The sequence below is a fragment of the Trachypithecus francoisi genome, unplaced genomic scaffold (genome assembly GCF_009764315.1).
Source record: "Trachypithecus francoisi isolate TF-2019V2 unplaced genomic scaffold, Tfra_2.0 Lachesis_group10, whole genome shotgun sequence".
In the NCBI taxonomy this organism is placed as follows: domain Eukaryota; kingdom Metazoa; phylum Chordata; class Mammalia; order Primates; family Cercopithecidae; genus Trachypithecus; species Trachypithecus francoisi.
This window is the reverse complement of record NW_022681455.1, coordinates 41,217,897-41,242,571: the sequence shown is the minus strand read 5'-3', so window position 1 is coordinate 41,242,571 and position 24,675 is coordinate 41,217,897. Positions and strand designations below refer to the sequence as shown.

General features: G+C 42.7%; 2 protein-coding genes across 5 annotated transcripts in view; one reads left to right on the top strand and one right to left on the bottom strand.

The window, feature by feature from the left end:
• Positions 1-4,134: 4,134 nt before the first annotated feature.
• TREML1 (triggering receptor expressed on myeloid cells like 1) lies at positions 4,135-9,530 on the top strand. 4 transcript variants are annotated; one of them, XM_033217090.1, is made up of 6 exons: positions 4,135-4,291; positions 4,447-4,629; positions 7,477-7,579; positions 7,958-8,046; positions 8,552-8,604; positions 8,947-9,530. In XM_033217090.1, the coding sequence occupies exons 1-6, from the start codon at positions 4,249-4,251 to the stop codon at positions 9,259-9,261; spliced, it is 786 nt and encodes a 261-aa protein (XP_033072981.1). In that variant the 5' UTR covers positions 4,135-4,248; the 3' UTR covers positions 9,262-9,530. The 4 variants fall into 4 exon arrangements, with proteins under 4 accessions (XP_033072981.1, XP_033072980.1, XP_033072983.1 ...); XM_033217089.1 differs by having other exon boundaries at positions 4,447-4,779; XM_033217092.1 differs by lacking the exon at positions 8,552-8,604 and having other exon boundaries at positions 4,447-4,779.
• An 8,788-nt stretch (positions 9,531-18,318) lies between these two features.
• The window catches only part of LOC117087180 (adenylate cyclase type 10-like), a 45,379-nt gene continuing 39,022 nt past the window's right edge, over positions 18,319-24,675 (bottom strand). The window contains exons 24-30 of the mRNA XM_033217071.1: positions 24,439-24,611; positions 23,804-23,960; positions 21,603-21,807; positions 20,432-20,549; positions 19,820-20,018; positions 19,069-19,282; positions 18,319-18,542 (exon numbers count right to left, since the gene is read on the bottom strand). Coding sequence (XP_033072962.1) covers positions 19,091-19,282; positions 19,820-20,018; positions 20,432-20,549; positions 21,603-21,807; positions 23,804-23,960; positions 24,439-24,611 — 1,044 coding nt within the window. The 3' untranslated portion in view covers positions 18,319-18,542; positions 19,069-19,090. The remainder of the gene's footprint in view (positions 18,543-19,068; positions 19,283-19,819; positions 20,019-20,431; positions 20,550-21,602; positions 21,808-23,803; positions 23,961-24,438; positions 24,612-24,675) is intronic.

The following is a 24,675-nucleotide window of genomic DNA, read 5'->3' as shown; positions in this document are numbered from 1 at the left end:
TGAAAGTCTCATTTTCTTCCACAGGAGTAGGAAAATGAATCTGGATGAGAAAAAGATAAGAGATCTTGCTCCTTGAGGTGCAGGACCACAGGATACCACATCCCTCCATTCTCACAGGCTTCAATCGGCCAGTTTTTTTCTTCTCTCTCCTCCCTTCCCTAGATCGGATTGCCAAGTTCTGCCTCCTCCTCTGGGGTTTCTCTAGCATCCAGTCTTCCTCTGCTCTCCTCCCCCGCATTCACCCTCTCCATCAGCTTCCCGTGGATTATGGGACATCTCTGCCTCAAGGCCCCCTCCAGCTGACTCAGTTCCTCCCCATCAAGGTCAACTCCTGGCAGACTCGTCCATTCATCTCCTTAGAACTCTGTTTTTATCATGTCACTTCGCCTTTGGAGAAATGACAAGGGCTTGATAATGTACAGCATATCAAACTGGGAACTGATGGTTCAAGCCCCTCATCATATAGAAGGGAAACTGAGGATCAACAAGGGAAAGGAACTTATCCAAAATCCCAAGTAGAGCCTGGAAATCCAAATTTCACTTGGCATTCAAGGTGCTCTTTCCTCTAACTCACTCCTACTTATTTATTCAACAAGTATTAGTTCGAGCAACTAGTCTGTGGCGAGTGCTATTCTGAACACTGGAAATACAACAGTGGACAAAACAGGCGAGAGTTGTGCCCGCACAGAGCTCACTTTAGTGGGAGGAGAGGAGACAGACAATGCACACAGTAAATAAGTCAATCTGATCACCTGTTAGAGGCAAAACGTGCTGAAGAAAAAATTAAAATCAAGCAGGGTTAGGAGTATGGGTGTGCAGGGACAGGGGATAATACTATCTTAAATGCAGCAGCCAGAAGGTGAGGAACACTTGAAGGAGGCCAGGAAGTAAACCATGAAGACATCACGGGGAGGAGTATCCAGGGCGAGCGAATAGCCAGGGCAGCTCATGCAACCTCATCTCTCTCTTCAACACACACACCACCCTGGCCAAGACTCTGGGGGAAACTGGGAGGAGACTCCCCTGAGGGTGAGCTGCAGGGGAAAGAAGTGAGTTGGTCATATTCTTGGGCTCTCTGGACTGGGCCCAAGAGAAGTGAATGCCCAGGATCCCCTGTGGCCACCGCTCACATGGCTGCTTTGCCACCTAACCTGGGCTTGGGCACCTAAGGTTTAAATCACCAGGATGGAGCTCCCGGCATGGCCCTCATGTTCCAGCCTCACTTCAACATGTCACTCCCTGGCTCCAGCTGTGCCCCAACCCTGCCTTGTCCACTCCCAGTGTAAGCTGCTCCACTGGCTCCCTGCCCACTGGAGCCTTAGGATTCTGGTCCAGTCTGTGTTCCCATGGCCTCCCTGGCTCAGGGGCACATTAAACTTCCTTATTGTGTCCTGGGGCAGTGCCCCCTTCCTATAGATCCAGGGCACAGGTAGACACCAAGAATGAGCCGAGCCCAAATTGCACCTTCTCCACCTCCCTCCCACCCCTGTTGTGGGCACCAGTGCTGATGACATGGCCTGGGAGGCTCCCTGCAGCCTGCCTTGTGCTCAAGGGCAGTGGCTGCCGTCAGCCCCAGCCCAGAATCAGGCTTTCCTCCTCATGGGAGCTTGGCCTTTTCTCTTTCCTTCTCTGCCGTGTCAGAGACGTTCCCCTCTGAATTGGAATCACCCAGGCTCCCCTGCCTCAAACTCTCTGGGAGCACTCTGGACTGAAGGGGAGTGAGGCCATTTGGCCTCAAATTTCAACTCTGCCTCCTATTAAGACACCTTAGGCAGCCTCCTCAATCCCTCTAAACCTCAGTGCCCTCGCTTGTAGAAATAAATAAACAAAACACCCACTTCCCCTACTTTGCAAGGTTTTTGTGGGGTTGAAAGAAATAACATTTGTGGCCGGACATGGTGGCTCACGCCTATAATCCAAGCACCTTGGGAGGCTGAGGGGGGTGGATTAGTTGAGGCCAGGAATTCAAGACCAGCCTGACCAACATGGCAAAACACTGTCTGTACAAAAAAAAAGGAAAGACAAAAATTAGTCAGGCATGGTGGTGCGTGCCTGTAGTCCCAGCTATGTGGGAGGCTGAGGCAGAGAATCGCTTGAACCCAGGAGGCCAAGGTTGCAGTGAGCCAAGGTTGCGCCACTGCACTCTAGCCTGGGTAACAGAGTGAGACTCTGTCTCAAAAGAAAAAAAAAAGAAAGAAATAACACTGTGAAGGTCCTTGGCCAGGCGACTAGCACATAGTAGGTCCTCAATAAACACTGGTTTCCTCCATCTAACGCCCAGCAACATGATGCCTCTGTGAAGGCCAGGAACTTGCCTGGTCACCTCTGTCCCAGCACCCAGCAGTGGACCATATTCAACACTTAGTCCAGCGTTGAATACAGTTCACCTCTTCATACAACATGCCCGGGTGGCTTGTTAGTATGAAAGTAACTTCCTTCTAAGGCAATCAGAGAAAGCCTGATATACATTGGCAAGACAGATGCAAGCACATCACCAACTAGGGTGACCCGTTCTGGTTTGTTCAGGACTTTTTCAGTTTTTGCACAGAAAGTCCCATGAAACCCCTCAGTCCCAAGAAACCCCTCAGTCCCAAGCAAAAAGGGGAGGTTGGTCACCCAATCTTCCACTTCCACAAGGCCCAGTTTAACACATTAATGAGTTTTCTTAAGCTCCTGCTCCCAGTTTCCCATTCCTCACTCCCTTGTTCCCAAAGGAAGGAAGGAAGGAAAAAGAGGAAAAAAGGAAGTGAGAAGGGAGGAGATGGGAGTGAGGGAGAACGGCCTTTCCAGACCCTTTTCTAGGTCTTACCCTCCAGATTAGAGCAATACTCCCCTCTTAACCATCCCCAGCTGCTGTAGTCTCTTTGACCAATGGTGCTTCCGCTGTGTCTGAGGTCAGATAGTTTATTAGGTTTATTACTCACACTTTGTCCCAGTTCCCTGAGCCCATTTCCACAGGGCAACATGAATGAGAGCCAGGAGCCTCCTGTGCAGGCAATGAGCTTGGATCACAGGAGAGAAATCCCCAAATTATGAGACTTGGAGTTTATATAGAGAATTTGGTGTATCTTCCTCTCTGGAAGAAAGAGAGAGAGAGAGAGAGAGGAGAGAGAGAGAGAGAGAGAGAGAGAAACCTTTACTGTGGAATGTAAACAAATCTCCGGTGAAGAAGAGGAAGAATGCGAGCAAATCTCTGGAAGTTGCACTCAAGGCATGTTTGCTATTCAATCACCCTCCAACAAAACTTGGCTAGTACCCTTTGCACGGAAGGACTAGAACATGCAGCAATGTGAAAATATTCATGAAGAATTGTCTTCCAACAGAGAAGATACAGCATTCATGAAACAAAAATAGTATGCCAGAATTTTAAAATGCTCAAAGAACGAGGAATATCTTGTCTTGTAAATTAAAAATATTTTAAAAATAACATTTTAAAAGACAAAAATAGAAGGATGGAAGAAAAATGAGGAAATCTCCTTGAAGGCAGAACAAAAGAGACAAAAAGGTGGAAAATGAGAGAGAAAAGATATAAAAATGAAATGAACACATGACATTCAATAACCAACTAGTTAAGGAGTTGCAGAAAAAGGGAGGGGGAGAAGAAAATGGACATGTAATTATGAAAGAAATAATTTGTTTCCCAGAACCGAAGAATGTGGATCCAGATGGAAGGCGTCTAGAGTGTCCAGGACAATAAATGAAGAAAGACCCAGTTCAGGGTACAGGATCAAGGTGAAACTTTCTGTTTGAGGCTGTACTGCATGCAAGGACAACCTCTTAAAAGCTTGGGTGGTGGGGCGGCACTCCCAAAGAATTGAGAGTGAGAATGGCATTGGGTGAGGTGCAAGGCACTCTACCTTCCTCCTTCACAGCTGTGCACCCTCAGATTCTGTATTAGGAAGATCCTGAAGATCATCTTTCCTCTTTCTCTCTTGTCCTCCAATTGTCACAATCCTCCCATCTCACCCCTTAGCTGGGCCCCAGCCACTGCAGGCTTCTAGCTTTCTTTGGGTCTTCTCATCCTGTCTTGCCCACCCTTACCCTCAGGGCAGTTCCTGAGCACTAAGCCAACCAGGGCTTAGAAGAACTCCCTTTCCCCACTCTTGGAGGTGCCCATCATTTCCTGTCTCCCACCCCATAGTCACTAAGAACCCCACGTGACTGTCTGAGGCAGATGTTTCCTGCCCTCAGGGGAATGCTGTGTCAGTCTCCAGGCAAGCCCAGGAGTTGACATTTCTCTGCCCAGCCATGGGCCCCAACCTGCTCTTGCTGCTGCTCCTGGGACTAGAAGGTAAGGTTCAGGAGGAGCTGCAGCTCCGGGTCCCATATGCTCAGCCCCATGCCCAGGAGTAAAGTGTTACTGTGAACGCCACACCCATACCAGCAGCTGGGCTGGGAGGTGCTCCCAGCTCCGGCCCACAATTCCCACCTCCTTTCCTTCCCCAGGTCAGGGCATAGTTGGCAGCCTCCCCGAGGTGTTGCAGGCACCCGTGGGAAGCTCCATTCTGGTGCAGTGCCACTACAGGCTCCAGGATGTCAAGGCTCAGAAGGTGTGGTGCCGGTTCTCGCCGGAGGGGTGCCAGCCCCTGGTGTCCTCAGCTGTGGATCGCAGAGCTCCAGCGGGCAGGCGTACGTTTCTCACAGACCTGGGTGGGGGCCTGCTGCAGGTGGAAATGGTTACCCTGGAGGAGGAGGATGCTGGCGAGTATGGCTGCATGGTGGATGGGGCCAGGGGGCCCCAGATTTTGCATAGAGTCTCTCTGAACATACTGCCCCCAGGTGAGTTATCCTAGGTCAGCTACCACCCCTTGGACCTACCCTCCCCACCCCTACCTATTGCCAGGGCTCTTGGGTTCTTGAGGAGTGGGGGCCCCTGGGGAGGCGGCATTCCGAGGAGATATCCTCTTGACAGCTCTGCAGGGAGCGGAAACCAAACTGGGTGGGAAGTCTGAGATAAATCAGCTGAAAACCATCCCCATCCCCCTTCCACACTAGTGTGCTTCCCAACAGGAAGGCGCGTCCTTCCTGCCCCAGGGACTTGGCCTCTTCTTCCAGCATTTTCAACATACTTGATGCTAATTTATTTTTTAATTAGAAATATTTTAGGCCGGGCGCAGTGGCTCAAGCCTGTAATCCCAGCACTTTGGGAGGCCGAGACGGGCGGATCACGAGGTCAGGAGATCGAGACCATCCTGGCTAACACGGTGAAACCCCGTCTCTACTAAAAAAATACAAAAAATTAGCCGGGCGAGATGGCAGGCGCCTGTAGTCCCAGCTACTCGGGAGGCTGAGGCAGGAGAATGGCGTAAACCCAGGAGGCGGAGCTTGCAGTGAGCTGAGATCCGGCCACTGCACTCCAGCCTGGGCGACAGAGCGAGACTCCGTCTCAAAAAAAAAAAAAAAAAAAGAAATATTTTAAACAATGTTGAATCTGAGTATATAAAACCAGAATTAATTTTTGTAGCTTTCAGTGTTTTATTCCTGTAATAGTGGGCTTGATGGCTTAAGAATTATGGAATTCATACCTTATTTAATTTTGTAAGTCTTCACAGGGCATCTAGTATGTCTCACCTACAAGTGGGTACATTCAGTACCTGAACTACTTCAACACCTTTCGTTTTAAAAATGGAAAAAGTGTCATTAATATTTTAAGCCAATATTCTTGACCCTATTTTCAGTATTAAAGACATTATTTTTGCAGGTTTCAGTCCCAGAGCCCATAACTTTTCTAGTATACAAGCATTTATTAAAATAAAATTTTCAAATATTAAAAAGTTGGGTTTTTTAAAAGAAAGATAGGATGTTCTAAAAATAAAGTTCTGGAGGGAAAATGGTCAGCTACCTCAAGCACAGACAGCCACTCCTTTTCTTTTATGGAACTGGCCATTTTTTCACCTTTAAGTCTTCCTTTTCTCAAGTATTTTATGCCCAATCCCCAAATAATAAAATTAAGTAGAGCATTTTCCCTTCCCTTGTTTTTGTTTTGTTTCATTTTGTTTTGTTTGAGACAGGGTCTCACTCTGTTGCCCAGGCTGGACTGCAATGGCAGTATTGGCTCACTGCAACCTTGGACTCCCGGGTTCAAGTGATTCTTGTGTCTCAGCCTCCCGAGTAGCTGGGACTACAGGTGCCCGCCACCACGCCTGGCTAATTTTTGTATTTTTAGTGGAGACGGGGTTTTATCATGTTGGCCAGGCTGGTCTTGAACTCCTGACCTCAAGTGATCTGCCCCGCCTTGGCCTCCCAAAGTGCTGGGATTACAGCCACCGCCCCAGCCCCTTCCCTTGTTTTTTTCCCTCTAAATAAGAGGGTAGACTATGTTGTCATTAGAATCCTTCTCATCTCAAGCCCGTGGTTATTGTCTTATAAATATGTTGTTAATACTTGTCATTCTTTGCCCTCCTCAATCCTTGACACTTTGAGTTACTAAATTCAGGTTCTAACTCCCTAAAAGGCAAATTGTGACAAGATGAGACTCTCTGGGAGGAGGGTCAGGGAGGCAGGGACCTGGGCCCCCGACCTGCTGCTATGGGGCAGGTGCTGTGGAGAATGATTTTCAGGCAGGCAGGTGGCGCATAGCATCCAGAGATGATGTGGCTTGCAGCTCAGGTGAGCATTTAGCTTCAGAGAAGATGGTCAAAGGCAGCCTAATAGGCACCAGGAGGACAGGACATGTGCCACAGCAGCCCCAGTTCCTGGTGTGGCATAGGATGGGGAGTAGGAATGGTTAATCTCTCAAGAACAAGGCAAGGCCCCATTCCAGTTGGTCTGAAAGGATTGGCTAGGTTCCTAAGACAAGTCTCCAGGCCCAGAGAAACCAACCCCAAGTCCTGCAGCCAGAAGTCAATTACATCTTATGGGTGACAGAAGCCTTGTCTTCAAACTGAGTCTCAGGATCCCAGCAAGGCTCTCAGCAAGGGTCAGTTGGTTAGTGTTGCATCACATGAGGGCCCACCCAGATTTCCTTCAGTCCTGAGGGCAGAGCTTGGGCTGGGGTTGCAGGGTTGCAGGTATGTGAGGAGGCCCCATTTAAGACCCATGAGAGCCAGGAGCTATGTCACCCTGAGGATGAGAACTGGAGAAACCTATTCGGGTGGGAAGGAGAGGTGGGTACAGATCATCCAGTAGGTGTTTTTACACAGACTGAACAGCTTGATAAGGCCAAAGGGGTGAGGGGTAGAGCAGGTAAAAGGGAAGAAATGCAGCGGGAAGATGGGAGGAGCTGGTGGTACAGGGAAAAGTGGGTGTAGTCACAACCAGGTAAAGACATAAAAAGCCAGTGCTATTTCCTGACCTGTGGAATGACAGGCCCCTAAAGAACATCCCATCCTCCCCTTTCTGTGTTTCTTCCTGGGGTCCTCTCCTTCCTTGGTTCCACTCCTCCAGTCCCTCAGAACTCAACAGGATATTGAAGCCTGCCCACATGGGCATGCACTCATTAAATGTTTCCTTCTGACTCCGTTCCTGGTCTGACAGAGGACGAAGAAGAGATCCATAAGATTGGCAGTCTGGCTGAGAACGCATTCTCAGACCCTGCAGGCAGTGCCAACCCCTTGGAACCCAGCCAGGATGAGAAGAGGTACTGACAAGATTGGATTTGGGAGGCCAAGAAAAGGGTGGTGGTGGAGACAATGACTTGTTTAGAGCTCCAAACTAAATAGAAGGGGAAAACCTATGATTCTTCTCACTTCTGGGGAACTTCTGGACAGACAGACAGACAGACAGATACATACTTCTCTGTCCTGGTTCAGCAATGGTCCCTTCATGCTGGTGAATCTTCAGCCAGGACACCTTAATGAGTCCCTCTTCTGCCCTGCCTCAGTCAGCCCTCCTCATTCTATTCCATCTCCCTCTCCCAATCGAGAATGTAACCCTTCTGTGGCTGTTCCAGGGCTCCTGGCCAGCAGCTCCCCACAGGCTTCAGGTCTAAGCCCGCCTATCCCTTTCTGTTCCTCAGCATCCCCTTGATCTGGGGTGCTGTGCTCCTGGTAGGCCTGCTGGTGGCAGCGGTGGTGCTGTTTGCTGTCATGGCCAAGAGGAAAAAAGGTAGGTGGCTATCTTCCTATCTCAGCCTGGCCCTACTATTCCTGTATCAACCAGTTGTGTAGATAAGGCCAGGAGTCTAGGTCCAATCCCCCTACAAATGGATTTACCTGGGCTTAAGTCTCAAGGCCCCCATATCCTAGAATTCCCAGGGCTGAGGGATGGAGGGGAGGGAAGGAGATTCAATGGGAGCAGCCTGCGGAAAGACAGGAATTAGAAAGGGTGGGGCAATGCAATGGGAGGAAAGGCGTTGCAGAAGGTGGGGAAAGGGTTTCGGGAGGTAGGCTGAGTGCTGAGGTGGATTGAAGGGAGCTCTGGAAACCATAAGTGGGTGGGGAGATTTCCAGCAGGCTGGGGAGATGGAAGGGGTAAAGGCTTGGTGGTGGGAGTGGGGAAGGTGAGTCTGCAGTAGTGAAGAGGTTTCAGAGGCTTCTGAAGGAAGGGAGTGAGGGAAGGGCTCTGAGCCAGCCCCGGAAGCAGACTATGCTGCTGTTGTCTGTTCTGCCAGGGAACAGGCTTGGTGTCAGTGGCCGATTCCTGAGCAGCAGAGTTTCAGGCATGGTAAGAAGCCTCTGCAGGCCCGCAGCCAAATTCCCCAGACTTTCCATTCATCACACTCACTGAGAGGTCCTAGGATGATGGGGTGGAGAAAGGACTGGGACCTAGCTGGGGTCGAAACCCTCTTCTTAAATGCTATAAACTTGACACTAATGGTCTCCCTTGGCATCCCAGCCTCCCAGACTTGGGGAGAAACTTGGGGCTTGAAAATCTTCACAATGAAGCCCTCTTGCCCAATGACATACTCAGGATTCAAGAGATAGATCTAGTGTGGTCCTGGGCTTCCCACCAAAGGGAGATCTGGGGCAGAGGGAGGTATTCCTGATTTGCCTGCTTTTGTTTCAGAATCCCTCCTCAGTCGTCCACCACATCAGTAACTCTGGACTGGCTGCTGAATTGCCTTTGGATGTACCACACGTTAGACTTGACTCACCACCTTCATTTGACAATACCACCTACACCAGCCTACCTCTTGATCCCCCATCAGGAAAACCATCACTCCCAGCTCCATCCTCATTGCCCCCTCTACCTCCTAAGTTCCTGGTCTGCTCCAAGCCTGTGACATATGCCACAGTCATCTTCCCGGGAGGGAACAAGGGTGGAGAGGCCTCCTGTGGGCCAGCTCAGAATCCACCTAACAATCAGACTCCATCCAGCTAAACTCATCACACTGTAAACTCATGAGGACCATCCCTAGGGGTTCTGTGCAGCCATCCAGCCAGCTCATGCCCTAGGATCCTTAGGATATCTGAGCAAACAGGGACTTTAAGATCTAATCCAATGTCCTAACTTTACTGTCAGGGAAAGTGATGCTCAGATATGACTGAGATGTCTTGGGGAAGACCTCCCTGCACCCCACTCCCCCACTGGTTCTTCTGCTATTACACACTGGGCTAAATAAATCCTAATAATGATGTGCAAACTCTTAATGGCTGAATGGGAAAGGAAACTGCCCAAGTTTGACTAATTGCTCGGCCCGTGAACGGAAAAGACTCTGGTCTGAATTTTGTGCTGTATGATCTCCTGTCTCTCGTCAATGGGGAAATGGTTTCCTTCCCTGGTCAGAACACTACAATGCAGTTTGATTCAAGGGATGCTGAAAAGTCTTCTTCAAAAGTATTTTTTGCTTCTCTCATGATACCTCCAAGTACAGATTCATTTGCTTGAGTCAAGGAAGCTCTTCTCCTTTCTGCTCTGCACCTTGTGAATATGTGACATGATGCGACACCATATGATGGGGTGGGGGTGGAGATAGGTTAACGATAGTTAAAAGAGACCCAGGACAAATGGTGTGTGAGAAATGGGACTGAAAGGAAACAGGAACAAGGACAAAAATGGAAATAGACACCAAGTCTGTTCCTTGGCAGGACACAGGATTTTCAAGCACTAGAAGACCTTTACAGACATCAGTCTTACCAGAGCTGGCTGTCTCTTAACTAGGTGGTCATCTAGTAGCACTGTTTCCCTTGGTCTAAACTCTGGAGCCCGGGAAGGGCCCCGTGGAGAAATGAACTGAGGGGAGGGAAAAAGGAATGGTAAAGGAATGGCCATGGTCAAGTGTAAATGAAAGCTAGTCCAGGCTAGGGGTGAAAGAGCCTTTAAGGACTTGCCAGAATTTCTTCTGAAACTGTTCAATTTGAAAATATAGTCATCCCTCCATATCCATGGGTTCTGTATCCAGAGATTTAAGCAAGCGTGGATCAAAAATATTGAAAAAAAAAATTAGATATTTCTTTAAATATTAGAAAAAAATGGTTATGTCTGTACTTAACATGTACAGACTTTTTCCTTGTCATTATTCCCTGTACAATACAGTATAACAACTATTTACATAACATTTATATTGTATTAGGTATTTTAAGTAATCTAGAGATGATTTAAAGTATATGAGGAGATGTGTGGTTATATGCAAACACTACACCATTTTATATAAGGGACTTGAACATCCATGGATTTTGGTATCTACAGGGGTCCTAGAACTAATCCCCCCCAGATACTCAGGGATGTATGTATTTGCCCATATTGGGATGAAATGCTTAGTAACCCAGTCTTGTTACAATCACAAATAGCTAGGCATAAAGAGGTTTTCGCCATCTGGAGGGGCCCTAAGCTTGGCCTAAGCACCTCAGGAAGAAGGACAAGCGGTGTGCCCTGGGCTCCAATTTGCCCACCAATCAACTAATGACTAGGGACTGCCTGCTGGGGAGTGGAGAGGTGGCAGAAAAAAGGGCAGAATAAAGACTAAAAAGAACCCTCTGGAAAAACTCACCATGGTCTGAATATATTTAGAGCTTTTTAGAACATGTCAGAAGTAAAAAGTGTATTTTTACTTTTGAGTTCAAAGGAAAATACTAAGAAAAATAACAATCAATTGAGTGGTAAGGAAGAGGAAATATAAAAATTCCATCATTGATCATGATAGGAGGTCTATGAATACCAACCAAAGTCATAGTTGTAAAAGTAACTTCTAAGATGAAAATACTGCCATTCTAAATTTTATAATAAGAAACACATGCAATATAAAGCAAAGCAAATGCAGGCAACATGGTGAGATGACCTCCTCATATCAGAACCTTTGGAGTTCAGTTAAAGAAGTACTCAGAGGAAAATTCACACTCTTAACAATTAAGCATCTTACTCAAAAAGTTAATTAAATTAAATTAATTAATTAATTAATTTTTTTGAGACAGAGTCTCGCTCTGTCGCCCAGGCTGGAGTGCAGTGGCCGGATTTCAGCTCACTGCAAGCTCCGCCTTCCGGGTTCACGCCATTCTCCTGCCTCAGCTTCCCGAGTAGCTGGGACTACATGCGCCCACCACCTCGCCCGGCTCGTTTTTTGTATTTTTTTAGTAGAGACGGGGTTTCACCATGTTAGCCAGGGTGGTCTTGATCTCCTGACCTCGTGATCCGCCTGTCTCGGCCTCCCAAAGTGCTAGGATTACAGGCTTGAACCACCGAAGTTAATTTTAAAAGAGAAAAATGATATAACTAATACATAAAAGAACAGCTTCTTTAAAATAAAATGAAATTAAAGAGACACTGTTAGGCAACTTAAGCGTGAAATAAAAAATGACAAAGGAGAAATAACACAAAGACAATGAAAAATGTAATGAGAGTATTTTGTGTCGAAGTTGGGAGTATTGATGGAATGGGAATGATGACAAAGGGACCTGAAATAACTTTTCTGGTTGAAATGTTCTCTATCATGACTGTGCTAGTGATTACACAGGTATATATATTTGTCAAAAACCTTTCGCTAAAATGGGTACATTTTCCTAAATGTAAATACTATTTTGATAAAATTGGCCTAAAAAATAGTTGAAAGACTGTCGAGAAATAGTTAAAATAATTTGAGAGAAAAGAGCCCTTTCAAGAATGAACCAAACTCAGAAGCCATAAAATAACTCATATATTAAAACTGATCCATGCCAGAGTAAGAACCTGTGAAAATGCTCTCGTCCAAAAAGCAACAAGAAGGCCGGGCGTGGTGGCTCATGTCTGTAATCCCAGCACTTTGGGAGACTGGGACAGGTGGGTCACCTGAGGTCAGGAGTTCGAGACCAGCCTGGCCAATATGGTGAAACCCCATCTCTACTAAAAATACAAAGATTTGCCGGGTGTGGTGATGCATGCCTGTAATTCCAGCTATTCAGGAGGCTGAGGCAGGAGAATTGCATGAACCCGGGCAGTGGAGGTTGCAGTGAGCTGAGATTGTGCCATTGCACTCCAGCCTGGGTGACAGAGCAAGACTCTGTCAAAACAAACAAACAAACAAACAAACAAAAAACAAAACAAAAAAACAGCAACAAGAAACAAGAAAACTGGCAAATATATTCAGAATCAACTTTTTCAGAACTCTGGAAATTAACCAGACTTGCATCAATAGAGGGAATGTTTACTTAGGAAAAATGTCTTTCTCCCTATCTATCTGATTTAAAAGAGAACTTCATAGATTAACAATTATAAATCTAAAGTTAAAATTATCTATTTAACACAACATTTAACACAACAGAAGGTAGTTGATGAAGAGAGGCAAAAAGACATAAGACAAATAGAAAACAAATAAAATGGCAGGCATAAATCTAACTTTATAGTAATTACATTAAATGTAAATGGATTAAACAGTCTAATTAAAAGGCAGAAATTGGCAGAATGGATTAAAAATACATGATCCAACTACATGCTGCCTATAGGAGAAAAACTTTAGATTAAAAAACACAAGTTGGTTGAAAGTAAAAGAAAGTAAAAACATATACCATGAAAACTAGCTACAGAGAGCTGGAATGACTATACAAATATCAGGCAAAATAGAGTTAAGACTTAAAATTGTTACTAGAGATAAAAAGGACATCATAATGACAAGAAGGTCAATCCATCAAGAAGATACTACAATTATAAATATATATGCACCTAACTATAGGGTTTCAAAAAATGTGAGGCAAAAACTGACAATTAAAGGAAGAAATAGAAAAGTAAAGAGTAATAGTTGGAGACTTCAATATCTCACTTTAAAAAATGGATAGAATAAGTAGACAGAAAATCAGCAAGGAAACAGTAGACATGAACAACTCTATAAATCAACTAGACCTAACAGACAGTTATAAAACACTCCACCCAACAGCAGTAGAATACATATTCCTCTCAAGTGTACATGCAGCATTCTCTAGGATACACTATATATTAGACCCTAAACAAGTATCCATAAATTTAAAAGGATTGAAATTAGACAAAGTATGTTCTCTTACCATAATGGAAAAAAATGAGAAATTAGTAACAGAGGTAAATTTTAGAAATGCATAAATATGTAGAAATTAAACAACGTACTTCTAAATGACAGCTGTGTTAAAGAAGAAATCACAAGGGAAATTATAATCACTTTGAGATAAAAATATAAACACAATATACCAAAACTTATGGGATGCAGCAAGATCAGTGCTTAGAATGAAACTTATAGCTTTAATCACCTACATTAAAGAAGAAGATCTCAAAAGAGCAACCTAATCTTTTACCTGAAGCAACTAGACTGAAGAGTAAGCTAAAATCAAAGCAAGCAGAAGGAAGAAAATAATAAAAATTAGAGCAGAAATGAATGAAATGAAATAGAGAACAGAAAAATAATAGAGAAAAATCAACACCACCAAGAGTTGGTTCTTTGAAAAGATCAACAAAATTGATAAACCTTTTTAAGCTACACTAGCCAAGAAAAAAAAAAAAGACTCAAATCACTAAAATACAGAATGAAATTGGAGGGACAACTACTGGCATTAAGAAATGAAAAAGGATTATAAAGGAATACTATGAGCAATTGTATATCAACAAATTAAGATAACCTAGGTGAAATGAACAAATTCCTAGAAAGACACAAATTACTGAAACTGACTCAAGAAGAAATAAAAAATTGAATAGATCTATAACAAGTAAAGAGGTTAAATTAGTAATAATAAAAAAAAAAAAACTCACAACGAGAAGCCCAGGCCCAGATGGCTTCACTGGTGAATACTACTAAATATTTAAAGAATTTTAAAACCTACCCTTTACAAATTATTCTAAAAAGTAAATGAGAAGGGAATTCTTCCTAACTCATTCTATGAGGCCAGTATTACCTTAATCCAAAAAACAGACAAAGAAATCACAAGAAAAAACAAAAACAAAAGCACTACAGACCAACATCCTTTATCAATGGAGATGTAAAAATCTTCAACAAAATACTAGCAAATAGAATATAGTAACAAATAAAAAGCATTATACACCATAACAAAGTGGGATTTATCCCAGGAATGCAAAGTTGATTTCACATATAAAAATCAGTCAATGTGATATTATACCATATTAATAGAACAAAGGCCAAAAACCACATGGTCACCTCAACAGACGCCAAAAAAGCATTTGACAAAATCTGACACCATATCATGTCAAAAATACTCAACAAATAGGAATAGAAGGGAATTTCCTCAAGATGATAAAGGCCATCTATCAAAAGCATACAGCACACTTAAAGGTGAAAGACTGAAATCTTTTCCCCCAAGATTGGGAATAAGACATGAATACTCACTCTTTGCCACATTTATTCATCATTGTACTAAAGGTTCTAAGAAAGAGAAATTAGGGAGGAAAAAGAAATAAAAGGATTCCAGATTAGAAAGAAAGAAAAGCATCTATTTTTAGATGACATGCTCTTGCATATGTAAAATCCTAAGGAATCTAAAAAAAAAAATTTAGAGCTAGTAAGTTCAGCAAAGTTCCAGGATGCAAAATCAATACACATTATGTAACTTGTCTGAGAAAAAAAGAAAACTATATATACACAAAAATCAGTTGTATTTCTATATATACTTGCAATGAACAATTCAAACATGAAATTTAGAAAACAATTCCATTTATAATAGTATCAAGAAGAATATGATATTTAGGCATAAATGTAACAAAAGAAGTCTAATATTTATACATTAAAATGACAAAACATTATTGAAATAAAGAAGACCTAAATATATGGAAAAGCTATCCCAGTTTCACGGATCAGAGGACTTAGTATTGTTAAGATGGCAATTCTTCCCAAATTAATCTATAGATTTGATGCAATCCCTATCAAAATTATACTTGTCCTTTTGGCAGAAATCGATAAGGCAATCCTAAAATTCATATGTAAATACAAAGGACCCAGAATAGCCAAAACAATTTTGCAGAAGAAGAGTAAAGTTGAAGGATTCACACTTCCTGATTGTAAAACTTACTATAAAGCTACAATAATCAAGATTGTATGGTACTGGCATAAGGATAGACATATAGACCAACAGAATAAATGGAGAGGCCAGAAATAAACCCATTCATTTAAGATCAATTGATTTTCAACAAGGGCGTCAAGACAATTAAATGAGTGAAAGAATATTTTGCTTAAAAACAAATGATGCTAGGACAACTGGATAGCCACATGCAAAAGCATGATTTTGTAACATGACCTCACAAGATATACAAAAATTATCTCAAAATAAATTGAAGACCTACATGTAAAAGCCAAAATAAAAAGTTGATTTTTCTCTCCTAGAAGAAAACATGAGTAAATCTTTGTGACCTCAGATTAGTTGATAGTTTCTTAGATATGACACTTAAAGCACAAAGATCCAAACTAAAAAATAGATACATTGACTTCATCAAAATTAAAAACTTTCATTTTGCAAAATGATTTTGTCATGAAAGTGGAAAGACCACTTACAGAATTGGAGAAAATATTTGCAAATCAAATCCAATAAGGGTCCAGTATGCAGAATATATTTTTAAAACTCGTAAAATGCAGCAATAAAAGGCAAAAACTCCAATTAAAAAATGGGCATATAATTTGAATAGACATTCTCCAAGAAGATATACTAGTGTCCAGTAAGCTCATGAAAAGATGCTCAACATCATTAGTTACTAAGGAAATATAAATCAACATCATAAGATACAACTTCATACCCACTAGGATAGCTATAATAAAAAAAACAAAAGCAAGTGTTGGCTAGGCTGTGGAAATTGCTGGCAAAAATGTAAAATGGAACAGAGGCTTTGGAGAACAGTTTGACAGTTCCTCAAAAAGTTAAACACAGAATTTCTGTGTGACCTGGAATTCCTGGAAATGCCAAGATAGGCATATACTCAAGAGAACTGAAAGCCTATGTTCACATGAAAACTTGTACATGAATGTTTACCATAGCATTGTTTATAACAATAGTTAAAAACTGGAAACAACCTAAGTGTCCACCAACTGATGAACAGATAAATAAAATGTGGCATCATGTGCCACAATGTGGTACAATGGAATGTTACCTGGCCATAAAAAGTAACCCTACACCATAAATAAACCATGAAAACATTATGCTAACTGAAAGAAAAAGCCATGTATAATTATTCCATTCATATGAAATGTCCAGAATAGGCCAATCTTTAAAGACAGAAAATATATTAGTGGTTACAAAGATTGGGGAAAGAGGAAATGGGGAGTGACTCCTAATGGGACCACAGTTCCTTTCTGGGGTGATAAAAATGTTCTGGAATTAGATAGTGGTGATGATTGTACAGTCTTACAAATATACTATAAAGCACCAAATTGTATACCTTAAAAGGGTGAATTTTTTCTCAATAAAAAAAAGTGCCAAAAGGGAATGCCAAAAAAAAAAAAAAAAAAGGATGAAGTACTGCAGGGTGTTATTATCTATCACCACCATTTGTGGGAAAGAAGGATGCAGTAACTATATACTATTGCTTACATGTGCATAGAATAATTTTGCTAGGGTACACAAGGAAGTGGTAACACTGATTATCTCTGGGGAGGGCAACTGGTGTCTGGAAGACAGAGATGGGAAAGAGTTTTTCACTGTTACACACTTGTTCTTTTGAATTTTCTACCACATAAATGTAACATCTACTTTTAAATATAAAAGCTGAATCAATAATAATAGCTACCAGTCACGGAGTGCTTACTATATGCCAGGTGCTTTATAATCATTTAATCTTCACATTGACAGTCTTCTGTCCTATTTTTAGGACAAGAGGATATTTTATCTCCATCTACAGAAAAGGAAACTGAGGCATATAGAAGGATAAATTATATGCCCAAATGAATGCAGCTAATAAGCAGCAGAGTTAGAATTTCAACCGAGCCTATCTGGTTCCAGAGTCCTTGTCTGGATTGCTATTCTATTATTACCTCCCAGAAATTTAAAGGAATGAGGGAGGACATAAAGTGGGTGAGAAGAAGAAAGGAAGGAGTAAGATGGGAGGAACTCAAGTAGGAAGATGAAGGGAATAGAGGGACAGGAAAAAGAAAGGTATAAGAGGGAGAAAAGTGGAAGGAGGAAATGTATAGATTAGATTGCATGATTTAAAGGGTAAGTGCAGGCCTCCCTTTCATAAACGTCTCCCTTCCTGTCCTTAAAGTTCTGATCTTGGCCATTTGAAGAGAATAGTAAAGACTGGGTACAGGAAAGCCTAGTTCCCATAAAAGCCTGCATAGCCTAGCATAATCTCTGGAATCAAATCTGAGTTAGAAGCTCAGCTCTATCATTTTTTGGCTATGTTTGCTGGGGTAAACTCTTTCTAGGCTTCCATTTCTTCATCTATAACATGGGATAATAATAGTACTTGACTCACAGAATTGATACAGGATTTAAACAATGTATTTCAAGCACAAGTAAGTAAATAACAAATTGCAGCTATCATAATATTAGCAAATTCACTCTATGGACACTAGATGATTGAGTTACAAAGTGTAAGAAATCAACGGGAATATCATACTCAGCAGAAGAAACACCATCAAATAGATAAAAGGCCAAAGATGGCAACTCCAAAGAGAAGAAAAAGGGAGAGAGCTAAAGTTACACATACTCTGGCAACTTCGCAGTTTTACCTGGGAATGCCCAAATCACACAGCACAAAGGAGAAATGGATTCCCATAACCCTTTGTACCTCTCAAAAGACTCCTTGACTTCTTAGGAGCCCATTACCATATCTGTGCCAAAAGAGGGCAACACCAAGGCACTCGCACTACCAGCCCTCCTTAAGTAATGGCAATTTCTTTATTAGGGTCATAGTTTTTCATCTGCTAATGGATCTCACCTTACAAAAGATGGAATCAGTTCATCTTAAAGCCTTCCAGGCCTCCTGTCTACTCCTGGTTTTAACTTCTGGTAGAGTTGTGCTTATGACTTTTAAGAGTTAAAAAAAATCTAAGGGGCATGTTTTAGAAAAAAATAGTCTTTTATTTTGATAAACATATAGATAGCAGTAACTATAAAGGCTAGTATACTTAATATGTACACTATATATTTAAAAGGAGAATCTGGGGCATTTCCTTGTGTTATATACAATAGGAGAATCACGGTCCCTTCAGGTTATTGTTCTTTTAACACATATATCTTGAGTTTCTTCTGCATCTTTGTTCTCCTTGACATCAGCCACTCTGTTAAATCCTGAAAGAAGGAACATAAAGAATGTGATAAATACAAGGAATGTCCTCAGCAATTACAAAGTTAAATAGCGGCCCTGGGAAAGAAGGAGATTTGCAGGGCTCTGAGAAAAGGAACTATATTCTTTCCTCTCCTTTTGTTGCCTAATGTTATCATTCACCTTCATAGACATTACATTGTGACTTCTAAGACCTTTTTCTCTCCTTAGTGACCATCCAGTTATTCCAAGGAAACAACCCAATTGCTTTGGCTAAAAGCAAGGAAGAACTTTCTATGCCTAAGGGTTACCAATACTGAAACAAAGAGCTGAGAGAAGCTGAAGAAATTGCTGTTTAATAATAGAAGGGATTCCTATCTGTCCAGGCAGGGCCTAGCATTAGGAAGAGGATTATACTTACCTCTGGAGCAAGGACTAACTCCTTACATCTGTGTGTCCCTTTTTACTTCAGAAGTGCAGCCTTTGCTCATGATAGGAATTTGAGACTGTCTTTATGTCTCTCACACAAGGGTTCCAGGAAGAAATGCTTACTCTGTATTCCTAAATTTTTTTTCTAAGAGTTATTTTCCTGCAGAAATTCTCCTTTTGTCCAAATCCTGGTCAAGCAAGTGTCAAAAGGTCTGATGCTGTTAGTCAGGGACATGAATTCTCTCTTTTCACATCTCATTACAGAGGCCTTAAGCTCAGATACCCACTGGTGATAGACAGGGCAGGTCACACATCGAGAGAAGAACTCCTTAAAGTACTGAAAGGAAAGGAAGGTCCATTAGCTCTGGGATTAGTGCTTCATTCTCCTAACATGCCACTTCATCAGAACTTACAAAGGTCCTCATTCAGCATATTCACTCATGGCTGAGGGAACAGGGAGGCGTTACTGATGGCAAAATAGGCCTGGAACACTGGTTTTGGGATACAGAGGAATTGCAATGTGTTTTAGACTCAAAAGGGCTATAGGGAGATGTGTCAAATTACAGACTGAACCATAGAGTACAGGTCCACTGAGCAAGGTTAAATGTTAATGTTTGAATGATACTGGATAGTAGCTGGCAAAGGTGGAAAGAAACCCAGTCCAGAACTAGACGTAATAATATCTGGAATGATACATAAGGCAGGTGGAAACTTTCTAGGTGGAGAAACAAAGGATTCAAAGAGTAAAGGGAGACAGAGCCAGTAAAAGGGAAAACAAGGAAGAGATGCAGGTGGTAGAAAGGTAGAACTAATTCACTTAGGGTAGAACTAAGTGAATTAGGTGTTAGTTGAAGGACAGTTGAGAAACAGGTACCTCAAGGGTTTGGCTGCGAAGCTCTAGAGGAATATGCATGAAGATACCCTCTGGTATTTTCTGTAACATTAGCACATGGCACTCTAGGAATCGGACAAAGCCATGTGCACCAAATAGCGAAGCATTGGTTTTTTTCACCAACTGGCAAGCCTTGGAGAAATAGTGTTCAAACAGGTCCCACTGTGATTCCTGGGCAAACCTGGAGGAAAAGAGTAATAGCTCTCAGCAATATCTGCTGCTTACCAACCATGACTTTTGCTTAAAATCGTCACTTCTTTAAGGCTCTAAGACCTTCTGGACAGTCAGAATTGTGATGCTAGAAAGTGATCAAGGCTACTAACTCACATACAAGGAAACTTAAAAAGAGACCAATTATATTCAGTCTTGCTATGGGTTACTCGAGCAGTTAAGTGTAACCCTAAATGTAACCCTTGACCTACAGGCCAAAACCTGTTAAAGGGCAAGAGCCCTTTTAATAAGATGGGAGGGTATGGGAGGTGAATGGTCTTTAAAAGTTGGTTAGAGATGTTTAACAGTCCTGTCAGGTGGGGAGAGACAGCTTAAATGACTTATATGTCTATCCTTTTCCACAACCCTTGAGTAAGACATTACCACATGGCCAGGGAGGAGTGGACCCCCAGCATGACATTGCTCTGAGAGGTCAGAACACGGCTGTGCTCGTAGATTTGAACGAAACGCAGACACTCACTAAAGGGCCGAAACAGCAATCCTGTGGACAGAGAAGGTAACCACGCTAGTATATACTATCAGTGTAGGAACCAGGGTATAGAAGTATGTGATACAGGGAAGGAAACAAGACCCCAAAGGCAGACACCCCTGAATCACAACATGGTTCCCAGACTTTAAGGAGCCAGAGGTCAGGGGCAGAGGCCATGCCTGAGGCACAGGTTCATGACTGCCTGTATTCCAAACCTAGAGCCCCATCTGAGGTCTGAATCCCTCAGTAGGACAGCAGAGACCTGTGCAAGATTTACCTTTTCCGTAGAGCAGCAGATCTAAGCAAGCAGAGTAAAAGTAGGCCAGGCCAAGGACATCATAACGCTGAGAAATGAGCGCCCACTGACTCTTCAGTACATGGACACATAGACCAAATCTGCCGAGAGACAGAGCCACTGGGACCAGCTAGGGAGTGAGGACGATGGGTAGGAAAGGAAGGGGTCTTACACCTTCAAAGCAGCCTAACATCCTTTAGATCTCCTCTTCATAGCTCTATTTATATAGAGAACATCTATGCCTGGGATCAGACCCATCTCTAGGCAAAGGAAGTGGGAGACTGCCTCTGAGGCAGCTTCCAGGGTCTTCAGCTGCTGCAATTCTCTATCTCCCTGCAGATTTTTTTTTTGAAGAAAGTTTGTCCATGAGCCCCAAATACTGAGGAATATATAGTAGCTCTGACTCTGCATTTCCACTCCTGATTCTTCCACACTTAAGATAATGTGTCTGGAGTGGCCAAGGGAAGGATATCCTGGGGTGTGGAAATGGAATAGCATCTCCCTCTCCACTCCAAACTTCTCTGGGAAAATATACACACCCCTCTTGGGAAACAAATACAAATGACAGAAAATGATCTTAATACTTCTTCTTCAGAAATGCAGATCTGAAGAGAACTGAGAGAACCAGATTCTCCAGAGCTGGTTTCTTGAGGTGTCTGCATATCTCACGAGCTTGAAAACCTGAGGAGGTTCAAGAGCACCATGTGAGGTCCAGCTGTGAACATGTACTCTCTAAAAGCCCTAGACCCACCATCCCTAAGTCCCTTTACCCAGCTTGATGGAGAAGTCAAGATGGCCAAGGCAGAGCTTGGTGTAGGCCAGGGTCTGCATGAGCTGAGCTGTGGCCAACAATCCCTCCCTGGAGAACCAACATAAACTGCTTTTCTGAATGGCCATCTGCTCACAGTACAGCCACTTGTCCTTGATGCCCATGCTCTGGGAGAACTGAGAGAGCTCCACATAGGTAGAGACAAGCTGCAGGGAAACAAACACAGGGCAAAATATTCCCATTGTACATTCATGTAACATTTCCATTTTGTTCCTTTCCTGTGTAAGAAATTATGATGCCTTGCTGCTCACTCAGTCTAAACTCCTGGTATCCCACAACTTGACTCCAACCCAGCTAGAAAAATATGCTCCTTCTCACCCCTATACTTCTAACTGGATCATCTCACTGCCTGTTCTTTAAACAAACCACTTTCTCTACATGCTCCTGCTTTTCCTCTCCAATCCATGACTTTCCCTTTCAAAACACTGATTAAACTACCTCTTCTTTGTTTTCTAATTTAAGACCTCTGATATTTGCTCCATAGAGCTCTTCAGGGCTGCTGCCTAGATCTCTATATAACTATGTGCACATCTGAAATAGTTAGTGTTCTATGTAACTATGTGTGCACTTGAAATAGTGCTCTCTTCTTGGAACACTGTCTTCCCTAGCTTTCCAGCATGCCAGGCTCTGTTGGTTTTCCTCCTGTCTCCCTGACAACTTATTCTCAGTTTCTTTTGCTGGTTTCTCCTCACCACTCTGACCTTTTAACACTGGAGCTGTTAACAAAGTCCCTGGAACTTTTCTATACTAATTCCCTTGGTGTTCTCTCACAGTCCTGTGACCTTAAACAGTATTTGCACACTGATGGTTCCCATATGTCTATTTCCAGCTCAGACCTCTCCCATGAACCCCAGACTTGAATATTCACCTGGACTCATATTCACCAGACTTGTCTCCACCTCGATGTCTAATGGGCATCTCAAATAAAACATGTCTAAAGCCTAGCTCCCAAATCTTCCCCCAAATCTGTTCTTCCTGCAGACTTCCCTATCCCAATTAAGAGCATCTCTGTCCCTCTAGAAGTTCGGGTCACAACTTTTTGGATTATCCTTGACTCTTCTTTCCCTCACATCCCAGAACTGACCCATGAGTGAATCCTATTGCCTCTAAACCCCCAACCTTTTTTCCTCACAATAATCAAAGCCATCACCATCTCTTGCTTAGATTACTGCATTAGCTTCCTAACTGGTCTCCCTGCTTCCTCCCTTGTCCCCTTCATGTTATTTTCAACACAGCAGACAGAATGATCTTATTAAAATATAAGTAGATACTGTCACCCCTCTTCTCAGAACCCATTAATGGCTTCCCATCTCTTTCAGAGTAAAAGCCAAAACTCCTACAGTGGCCTATCTAGGGTCTGCACCATTTGCCACCCCACCCATTCCCGGTCCTTCTGACCTCATCTCTTGGTTCACTCTCCTCCTCTTCCTCCCCTCCAGTCACACTGTCCTTCAAATACAGAGGATATGCCTTGGGCATTCACTGTGCCCTCTGCCTGGATACTCTACTCCCAGACAGTCTGACTTTCTCGCCTCTTTCAGATATTTACTCCAATGTCACCTGCTCAGCAAAGCTTTCTCTGACCACCTTGTTCAAAACTATACCCCACCCCTCACCTCACAGAACCCCATATCCCCTTGCCTCCACTTTATTTTGCTCTACTGCATTGATTATCACCTAACATACTGTATATTTTACTTATTATATTTCCCTGGAGTCAAGATCAGTGCCTGGCATATAATAGGTGTTCACCAAATAGTTCATTGTTGAATATGTGGGTAAGACAGAGAGAAAGGTAAGACACTAAAATGAGGAAGACACATTTCCTTTTTTTTTTTTCCTAAATCAGCAGTTTTAAATCTTTTTTAGATCATAGGCTTCTTTGAGAATCTGATGAAAGCAATGACCCCTTTTCTTCCTCCTGCCAGACCCCAAAGGTTCTTTTGAATATACACATACAATTCTGCATTCAGTTCTGGGAGTTCACAGATAATCTCATACCTGGAAACACATCTATAAACTGTAAATTGAGAAACCTCACTTGAACACATGATCAGCGTTATCTGGGTTATTGGAGAACCATGCTAAACCAGGAACTTGGTTTCTGAGTGAGGTCCAAAGGTAAAGCAAGGACCTTCTTACCTGGGCTTCATTTGTAAACTCCTCGGCTGAATTCTTCTGCATAAGAGTAGCCAGGCAGGCAAACCTGTAGCTACTGGCTGTGGCCTCCAGGTTATAGAGCTGCCAGAGTAGGGAGAGGCAATGCACCTGCTGCTGCAGAACTGCCAAATTCTTCTTACTGTTGCAAGGCACAGGGTGGTTAGCACACCCTTATTCTTTACTAATGCCCAAAGTTCCCTCCCTACAAGAGCTCCAAGTCTACTCATCATGGGGCCATCTACAGATGTCCAAATTCAGAAATAGTCCTTGGTTCCCATTACTCCTAACCTCATATGCCATTTTAATTAATTCCTCTTGATCAGGAAAAGTTCAGAGAGAGGTTTCAAAAAAAGATTCATTCTTTAAATCCCTATTTGCTACATGTAATTGGCTGGGGGAGTAAGGTGGAAGAGTTAGAACTGTATGTTATACACTTATTTGTTACATGCATATATATATATATATATATATATATATATATACACATGTTGACTTATATATCTTGTTATCTGCTTGTCTGTTAGATGCTTGAAGATTATTTGATAGAAAAAGAGTAGTTCTAGGTCAAAAAGACAAAGCGCAGGCTAGTTAACTACAGTCTTAGGAAGCCTTCTCACTTCTCACTAGGGTTGTTTGGAGGTTGGCTCAGGGTACAGGGATGCCAATACTTTTCCAGGAATGTCTGGAAAAGGACACCAAACCATGTCCAAGGGAAATTCCTTTTCAGCAGCTGAAGGGCTTTCCTAGCCAATTTTTTGGCTAAAGTGATGTGTCCCATGTTGAAACAGACCTGGAGATGGGAAAACAAGAAGAATTAATGTAAATACAAGGTTTTGGATATAACACACTGGCTC